This window comes from Anopheles gambiae, chromosome 2 (assembly GCF_943734735.2).
Source record: "Anopheles gambiae chromosome 2, idAnoGambNW_F1_1, whole genome shotgun sequence".
Classification (NCBI taxonomy): domain Eukaryota; kingdom Metazoa; phylum Arthropoda; class Insecta; order Diptera; family Culicidae; genus Anopheles; species Anopheles gambiae.
The window spans coordinates 78009186-78019246 of record NC_064601.1 but is presented as its reverse complement, the minus strand read 5'-3'; the positions used below and the strand labels follow the sequence as shown (position 1 = coordinate 78019246).

The 10061-nt window shown below is 43.2% G+C and overlaps 1 protein-coding gene across 4 annotated transcripts in view; it reads right to left on the bottom strand.

Annotated features, from left to right (window-relative positions):
• Window positions 1-700: 700 nt before the first annotated feature.
• LOC1274741 (protein rhomboid) overlaps window positions 701-10061 on the bottom strand; it is a 47710-nt gene continuing 38349 nt past the window's right edge. For all 4 annotated transcript variants that reach the window (XM_061643846.1, XM_313932.5, XM_061643847.1 and 1 more), the window contains 4 exons: window positions 5696-5838; window positions 5413-5534; window positions 5137-5283; window positions 701-5009 (listed from right to left, as the gene is read on the bottom strand). In XM_061643846.1, the coding sequence (XP_061499830.1) occupies window positions 4699-5009; window positions 5137-5283; window positions 5413-5534; window positions 5696-5838 (723 nt within the window). In that variant the 3' untranslated portion in view covers window positions 701-4698. The remainder of the gene's footprint in view (window positions 5010-5136; window positions 5284-5412; window positions 5535-5695; window positions 5839-10061) is intronic.

Here is a 10061-nt window from a genome sequence, read left to right as displayed (position 1 = left end):
TAGTAAATATAGAAAACACTCACCATTTCAACGGCTATACAAAATTCATTGGATGCATATTTTGAGCTGGCACTCGAAGTAACATAAACCGTCCTCTTTCAGCACGATGCAACAGATATACGCTTCAGGTCGATTCGCGATTGACAGGAAGTAGTTGTCTGGCGACTTCTCTGCCGTCGAATAGAAGTAACGTGTTTTGTGAGCAATACTTTGTACTGTATGTCTAAGGGACGAGGAGATTTTGTACCAATTTCTGAAAAAGATTTGACTTTAAATTATTTTAAATAACTATAGAAACTGATGAGGACAACCTTCAGAGAATCATGCACAACTGGACAAAACTTCATACTTTTATTCCATTATGCAATTCTGCAATTGTTTTACGTTGCGCGCGCTTCTTGAATCAGTTCTGATTCAACATTTACTCAAAGTTTATTTCCGTTTTATCTTTCATTTTCATGTGATCCTTTTTCTATTTGGCTTAACGTCCTACGTGGACATGCCTAAATCATTACCACGCAAAGCTGGATAGTCACAAAATCCTTGCTACGGAGGAACGGTCCATTGTAGGCTTGAACCCATGACGGGCATGTTATTTAGTGGGGTTCGAGTTGACGACTGTACCACGAGCTCGCCTCTTTTCGTGTGATATAATCAGTAACTACATTCAGTATTCAGTCTCTACAATAAGAAAATATGATGATGTTTTACAATGAATTTGCTTTTGTTTATTATTTTCTTGAAAAAAAAACGCCTTCTATGCACCATTTTCCATTGGTATAAGTTCTTGTTGCTTACTTTGAATTCTGTTTTGTGACTAATTACAAAATTCTCACCTCAGTCCCTCACTGTGGTGTGAGTGTGTGTGTGGGGTCGTCGTTTATAGGTGTATCCTCTACTATCGTTTTATTTTTACCAATAAAAATCTCGCTCGAACGAGATCAATTTCAGGCGCAGTTGAATGTTGGTGTGATTGCGAGTAGATTGATTTTGTTGTGTTTTGTTTTGTGCTTGTACTAATTTTAATTTAGCTGGTGTTGCAACTAACTTTTCATTATTATTTTGTCTATTAGTTTTGTTACATGGAAGATTGCTTCATGTATACTTTTCCATTGAAGGCCATTTTGGTATGGAGTGATGTAAACGGGAAATGGGTTTTGTTTTTACTTTATTTAATGTCAAGTGGAATTTGCTGGACGGGAGTTTTTCCTACCTTTTCCCAATCACACAATTATTAGTTAGTTGGACAACCGAAACAAGATAGAAATCCAGGATCGAAGTATAAAAAACGCATAAGAAACGCTTTATAGCGTATACAAAACTTGCGCCCACACTGTGTTTGCTGATACTGATTGCAACCAAGTTGTTTAAACAAAAATAAATATTTTTTCCCATCGAACCAACACCCTCCTCTCTGTTGTTTTTGCATTCATATTCGATTCGATTCTAGCCTTTCACCTTGCAATCATTCTTCTCTTTGTCTTCATATTAATCTTTGGTGTGTCTGTCCTTTGAAAATAGAACGAAAATCAAACTAGATTGAAATAGTATTCTACATTGTGGTTCTATTGCAGGCGAAGGGGTTTTGCTCCGCCAGGAAACTGTTTGAATGATTCACATCAACCTAACAGTACAAACCTTGGCCACATAGACATTTCTCTCCCTTTCTACTCTTTCTAGTGATGTGTGATGATGAGAGGGATGTTGCAGTAATGATTCGGATTTTCGGGCTTCATTTAATTAGTGAGATCGTTTTACCTGTCGCGTGGATTATTAAAAAAAGCTACACACCTCCGGCTTAAGGTGCTTTTGGTGGTTATGAGGTTGGTATATGCTGTAATAGGTTAATTACGAAGCTAAGCTTCACTCAACCGCCACACCGAATGTGAAACGAAAGGGAAAACAGAATATAACCGAGTGCAATAAATAAATTAATTTATACAGTATTTTTTGGATACCGATAGCACCAACAACACCGTCTTTGTGCCAAGTATCTGAGTTTGTTTGCTCTCTTTGTTATGCAATGACTTGAATTGGCTGCGTTCAGTGATGTGATTTTTACCCCTCTTCGTCGATTCGTTCGGGGGCTCGTGCGTTTCTTAATTGCCATGGTTATATGTATATGTGTGTTTTTTTGCTTTCACTCTAGCTTTCGATTGCCATCAATCCCCACTTGCACATCACTACTCGAAACAGAGATGAGAATTTATTTTGGATCTTTTCGTTCTTTAGTTTGATGGTGAGGTTTTGGTGGTTTTGCCATGATTTAGCGCGCATTTTGATTTATTTGCTGTTTCTTTTCCTCCTATACATTGTTCTGTAGCAGTATTTCTTCACCCGAAGTTCGCTCTTTTCGATGCGACAGGCAAAAGAGCTGAAGTTAATTTAATGTAATTTAATAATAATAATATAATAATAATATTAATAATAATTATAATAATATAATAATAATAATATAATAATAATAACTAGAATACAATACAATAATTAGAATATTTCCGTAGAGATTTGACTAGACTTGGTGATTTCCGTATTGTAGAATATTATCTTATCTTGTTTTCTTTTATGTTCTGTTCGTCGATTTTCCAATCGCTTCGCTCGTTGGTTCGTCCATTTCTGCTACGCTAAATCTTTGTCACACTCTGCGGATTAGTCTTTCGTTCTTCCGTCTAATAGCACACGCACCCACACACTGCGCGATCGGAACGCAACACACTAACCTTTCGAAAGCCCTTAACTTTTTCGTCCATTCGATTGTCCAACTCCTTTCCACAGCATACAGACACACACACGGAATCTTCCCTCCTCACACGTAATTCTTGTTTATTCGCTTCCTATTGTACTAGCAACTACTAGAGCACACTAGCTAGTCGTTAACACTAGACCTTCTTTTTTTAAAAAGCCAATTTTATTTCGAAATAATAAATAATGTTCACGTGACACGCAAAACTTCGTTCGATCACCGCCGTTTTTTTGTTTTGTTTTAGTTTCGTTACTTATTGTTCTGGCTGCTATATCGTACGGTTTACAGGTGTTGTGTCTTTTTTTAGGTGTCCAAGAAGAGTTCATAGTAACCCCTGAGTGAGTTTTGTGTCGGCTTGCTAACTTTTTTTTTCAGCATTCAAACAGAGCAGCACTAAACGGTATTTAATTTCTATTTCATTTGGCTTTACGGCTACATTCAAACTTGAAGAAAGACGAAGGCTGCGGGTACTACTAAATGTTTTACTCAGCGCGGCAGTGATGTGTATACGCTCCCTATCCTTCCAGCACTCCCCTCTCCTTCCATGACAAACACGGACGGTTGTTGATTGTGTTGAATACTATACAGCCGCTACACCGTACTCATACTTTCTTCAGGCAGTTTGAACACTGCAGTCCATAAAAATAATTCACTACAAAAGGCGTCGCACGAGTCGGTGCCACTCAACTGGCTGTGTGGAACCGAACCACCCCACTCGTCGATCCCTCTACATTTGCATTTGTCGTTTGGCAGTTTGTTTTAGTTATGTAATAAGGTGAAAAAGGAACTCAACATGATGATAACGAGAGTGATGTATCGTGTGATGGAGGAGTGCAGCTAACTGCTCTACTTCTATGTCTCGTTGCTCAATTGATGGATGAAGCGACAGCGACGAGGAAGTGCGCGTGCACGCGTGCGGATGACCGTTGGTGCTGATTTTGAAGAAGGAACGACGACGATCGGATATTCGAAAGCAGGGAAAACGAAGACAAAAACCAGCGTGCATGCGGGTTACTTGCCTCATCGTGTTTCTCCCTGCGCAGTCTTTGGTATACTGGTATTAGTTAGGAATTGTTCTATCATTTTCACTGACCGCAAGTTTTGCTTCCTTTGACGCACTCTGCTCTCCAGAATGTTCACGTACATACTACACACCCAAGCAAACGCAGCAAGAGTTGCAGTTGCAAGTACGACGGGTGCGATCCTTTGCGCTGCATCGTTTCCCGCGTACCGTGGGCGTAGGGTTATCAATAAAATATAAAGTCTATGTACAATCACATTTAGTTGGGCACTTCCCTCCTTCTGCTTTCTCTCTCTCTCTCTCTCTCTTTCTCGCTGAGGTGTTGAGTTATTCGCGCGCAGGGTCGAAAAAGAAAGGAGCAGCACTGTCCGATGCAGCATGATAGACAATGTTCGCACATGTACGCGTGTGTATGTGTAATATACCCGTGTCTACGGCCTGTCAGTGCTGTGGCCCGTTCTCGTCAAAGGCAAGCAAGTGGAGGCGCGGTCAAAGGACCCTTTCACTTCTTAGTGTACACGCACAGATGGCTCTTTGGACGTTACTGTAGGTTACACCCCATCATCACCTACCAGAGGCGCACGATGAAGTATGTATATGCGTCAGTGTGCACGTGTGCGTGTGTGTGTGTGTATATTATGGGACATTCCACAATCCGGGAGGATAGACCGTTTCATCGACTGTGGACAGAATATATGCTCGTTTAACGACGATCAGAAGCACAGGTGGGAACGGTAGGTGGCGTTTAGAACGCACTTTTCGAGTGTTACACAGTGCCGGATGGGATACGTGGCTAACGGCACTGCCGTTACTGGAAGGAATGGGAGGTCCTAGGGTCGATCAAGGTGTCCCGGTTGGCTTTTGCACTCTCCTGTGCGCACACAATCTCCCTCACACACATACTACCACACACACGCACATGTACATATACAAACTAGAAGCCGAAGTTGGTGAATAGATGTTGTTTGAATACCTCTTCACTTTCCTCCTCTAGCCTCTGGACGGTGACGGTGTTGAGCAGGTTGAACACGATGGCGAAGATGGTGCAGGCGGCGTACACCCCGAGTGCCACCCACCAGAGGAGCTGTTCGTGCAACTTCTGTTCGAAGTTTTTCAGCACCAGCAGCCCAATCGTGAGCCCAGCCAGGGCCCCCGTCAGATGCGCCACGTACGATACCGACGGTGCCCCACTGGCCGGTTCCACCGAGTACCGGGAGTAGATGGCGAAACCTACATCACAGGACGCTGTTGGGAGGAAAAGAGCAAACGAAACAAAATGGATGTTAATATACTAAAGAATTGACAGTAAACGCGCGTTTATATCATATTACTAAACGTCGAATCAGAAAGCAGAATTAATTAAAATACTTACCAAATAGGAATATCGCTAGTAGCCGCAGGATGCCATACTGCATATTGCGGTAATTTAGCATTACATTGGCTAAATGGGCAGCGAGCAGGGCATACACACCACCGCTTGCACCAACGAGGTACACTTCCGGGTCGAATACGCTCGTCCCTATGAGATAGAGGAGGAAAAATAAGAGTAAAGAAGAGGATAAACCATCGATCACCACAGCAAAAGGGTGTGTTGTAAAATATAGTTTGTTGTCAAAAGAAAACGTAATAAACGCAAACAATTGCTTACCTAACGAACCGGCCAGTACTCCCGCCAGATAAACACAACCTATCCTCGTTGATCCGTGTACCATCTCCAATGGTAGCCCAACGAGGAGTTGTATGATTAGATTGAACCCTAGATGGAACCAACTGCATCACGGGAGGCAAGCAAACAAGGAGAGAGAGAGAAAAAAACAAACAAATTAGATCCTTTGTTTCTAAAGTACAATGCTCGACTTTACTGTTTACCAGCAGTTACCAGTGGGGGTGGCGACTACCAGAGAGAGTAAAGCCCGACAAACTCTACTTACCCTGCATGCAGAACCATGTAGAATAGAAATCGCCACACTTCCTGCCGCTTGTCTGGTCGGTAAATGAACATCGAATCGATCGGAACCGGGCCCGCCGGATCCGCTGGACCTAACGTGAGTGAGTGGTAGACGAAGAACCCGAGCTGTAGAAATGGAAGGAAGAGAAGAAAGGATATTGCATGTTACTTGGTGAGCGAGCTGTCTCCGCGCGTGTTCAAATGTATTTTGCAAAACAGTTCAAAAAATGGTGAGTATGGGCAAACAACGCACTTTCCCCTCCTGGCAACTTTTGCGAGTGTTGACGTGTGTTTCCGCATCCGGAGCAGAAAGAACGTAAGACACACGGTTGCTAAAATTAGGATTGCATAAAATGCGGCACCTCCACACACAGTTGATAAACAAACCCACCAGCAGCGCCACCAGAGATCGATAATAAGAGTAAGAGTGGGTGTGGATGGGTGGTTGTGTGGTGTGAGATCAATAAACCGTTTTAATGTAAACACACACACACACACGCACGCACATACAAATTGGCGAGTGGTGAATGAACGCAACACGATTACTCTAAATAAAGCTGTGAATCAATGCATATTCCAGATGCCCTAGTAATCCAACTTCTTCTTCTGCTTTCGTTTCTCGAGGTCGATTGACGGTTCGGAACTGAAGTCCAGCTTCCTGGGCCCTTCGGTACTAGACCGCTATTGTGTTGGTGAGAACACAACTTCTGCTAGTTTGGATGGCATCAAAGGCCGTATGTCAGGTAATCCAACCGAAAGAACAACCCAACTTCCAGCTGTACTATTGCCTGCACTATATTTTGCAATGTATGACCTACCCAAGAGTGTATCCAATTGAATTCTTGTTCACTTCAGAGATAAAAAATAAATATCTCTTGCTGTTCTAACAACCTCCGCGACTCGTCAATACTTGTCGTGAGCGGATGCGATCGAATTCCTGAGAATTGAAAACAGCTATATTAATTGACAATGACTTTCAATAATGTGCGCGCATCCACATTGCGTGTGCAAGTTCGATTGGCAACTTCCGCTTGGTAGTAATCGCTGGTCAAGGTGGGCGCGGATTCGCAACCAAGAACCTTGGTGGGCGCAGTAATCAATCAAATGCACCGACCATTGACATAAAAGCATAGGAGCTTAAGGGTAATTCCGCAAAATCCGATAGCAAACAGCATTAGTGTAAAGAATGTATTACAGAATAATTACTTCTAAATCCCACGAGATGCTGCTGTTCTGGTGTTGCTGCCGTGTTTCACGCCAAACCCATTCAACCCCTTGGGGTGCCGGGAAGGGAAGAAATTGTGAGCCGAATTTCAGAACATGGCCCCAAAAACAATTGAAACAACAGTACCGTACGCCTAACAACAGTCTAATGTACTCACTACTAACGCGCGCACACCGGCGTTCTTCGCGCTCTCGAAAGGGGCACCATGCTCCATAAAACTAAGTAAAGCGCGAAGGCGCTCTTTTTTGGGTTCCCATCCGCACACGAACGCAGTCTTTTTCCTTCACTTCCACCACACTTACTCCCCCAAAAAGGTGCGCGCGATCGCAACGGTTGATGATGATTTCAATCCGAACGGAACTAATTGTCTGCCCCCGCATCATAAGCCGGCGGCGGCAGCGCTCTTGCCTTCCCTGGGACTTCCGAAGAGCGTGGTAAAATTATTGTTCTTAATCCATCCACCACACTACTCACACACACACATCAACTCACTCTTCTACCGTTACTGCACGGGAAATCACAACACCGTACACAGCCGGCATCATGCTCGCTAAAGCTTCTTTTCACCGAAAAACAACACACGGGCTGGACAGGTTGTCTCAGGGCGCGGCAGGTTGCGATGGTTGACTGAGCGCCCCCGCGCTTATTGTCTTTCCGTCGGAAGAAGCTGATCCATTTGTTATGGTTCGGAGCTACACATTTTGTGTGTCTCAAGTCAGCAGAGCACGGGAAAGTTAGTGAGAAAATCGAAAAGGCTTCCACAGACCCTTAGGTGTAACAACTGCGCGTAATTGCGTGTATTTCAATAATTCAAATCATGATGGCACAACAGCAATAACTGCTCAATTTTCTATTGAAGAGAACAACAACTTGATTCAAAACATTTTATACACCCGGCGTGAAAATACCTTCAAAATTAACTTCATTAAATTGATAACTGGACTGAAAACGTTCCCAAATTCCCCACCGAAGCGCTATACAATATCTAATTAAAATTAATTAATATCTCTAGCTTCCACGGGCAACTAACACACACACACACACACCTACTCGCGAACACCGACCAACCGATGGAACAACTAGCGGTTCCCCACCATTTCCTCAGCTACGCCGTGGACTTGGTGGAAACCTAAGCAACAATCTGATCAGGAAAGTGATCTGGAAAAAGGGTTTTTTTTAATTAACCTCCCTCTTTTACCATCAAAATGAGACTCTTGCAGGTTGCTCGCATACACTAAAACACATTCCGTTTACATCTTCTCGGTGGTGGTGGGGTTGGCGATCGTGATCAAGAGCTGTAAAAATCATTAATAACATTTCATAACATGCCCCCTCCCTTTTTCCTCCTCTCCCTAACAGAAGGGCGGTCACTCGGAACAATGCCGTCGCCGATGGATGGACTACACCTGGGTGTCTTAATTTTCGTGTGGAGTGGTGCAAAGATTTTAAAAACAAAACAATATATTACAAATATACGATTTGTCGCTAAGATATAATTAGTTCATGTTTCCATAAAAGTGAGATTTGTCGAAAATCTGTACAACAATGTGAGAGGCGCAACGAAAAAGGAAACAATGTTGTAGGTCACATTTAGGGTGGTCCTCTCCCTATACACACGATACGACCAACACAACGGCAACAGCAAAACGTGATCGCTTTTTCAATGCATTTCCGAGCATCCGTCTCTCCTTTTTATTGTTGCTGTGCGGCGCATCCTGAATTCCTCGCAGGTTACACACATCCGGACGACACGGGATGCCACTGTACAGACACGAGGTATGCGCGCACGCGGAGCAGATGTGTTGTTCATGAAATTCGGTGCCTTTTCCGGTTTCCGCTTTCCGAAACGACCGAAATGCCCGCACCCGAAGAAGGCCAAGCGCAGCTCTCGGCTACCGAAGAATAGAATTGTGTTGCAGAAAATTTGGAACAGAGTATGAAAGATTCAATATTGATAAAGGAAAAAGATTAATATAATGTCGGGATTCTAAACACGGATTAAATCAAATTTAGTGTTAAAAGATAGAAGGCAGACAGTTTATAAGCAGCAGACATGCTTCATGCTCCGTCTCCTAGAATTTAACGCTCATCAAAGCAACACAAAATAAAGGTACCAGAAAATTATCCATAAACAATGGTACAACAGTGATCCGTGACCTGTTCTTTACGCGTACAGGGGCTAACACTTGCGATCTTCTGAAAAAGGGACACAAGCTAAAGGGACCCCAACAGCAACACACTGCCAACAACAGATGTTCCATGTTTAACGATGCTTTTAGCATATCCCTCCGCCTGGGTTCACAGTAAGTCTCATCATGGTTGATAAAGAGGACCCACAAACCAACTGTCACCTTTGGGTTTTCCTTTAAGCAGCACAGGAAAAAAATAATCGTACGTTGAAAATGCTAGCGCTTGTGTGTTCAAGTGCTGTATGTAAGCATTGCAATTTCGGTTTAAATATCGTTACATCGAAGCATTGTAGCGAATCGGAACTGAAAGTGTGTCCAACAATAACAAAATAACAAAAATGTTACGTCTTTTTCAATCGCGACATTAAAAGAACCAAAGGACGGAACCATACTTGCTCATGGGTCATCAATTGGCCGTTTCTTCTTCATTTCTCGTTTATTTGTGTGTTGCTGGTAGTCGCGTGCGCTTCATTACTTGATGCAGGTGCATCATCGAGACCACCATATGCCCATGCCCACCACCCCATCACCACACAGAACCCATGAAACCACGACCAGAACGCGAAAAGATCAAGCGAATCTCGGCTACGGTGGTGGTTTGTCGGAATTATGATTGGTGTATCACGATTCCGCACTTATCCTTTCTACTTATCTTCCTCCTTTACCGATGGATTAACAGCAAAGGGGTATTGTTTGTGCATTTTACACCTTCCTGCTTTTCAACGGTCCAAACGGTACGCTTTGGCGAGGCTTCATAACAGGACATACATCCGCAAAAGGGAAACAGTGCATATGCTGTAGTGCACCATGGAACGATCACAGCTGGTTTTCGGCGCAAGACCAGTTCCAAAACTGCTATTCAACCAACCCAACAGGCATTTTAATCGATAGAGGAATACAGAGAGGTGTGTGCGGAAGCATACAAAGGGTAGCGA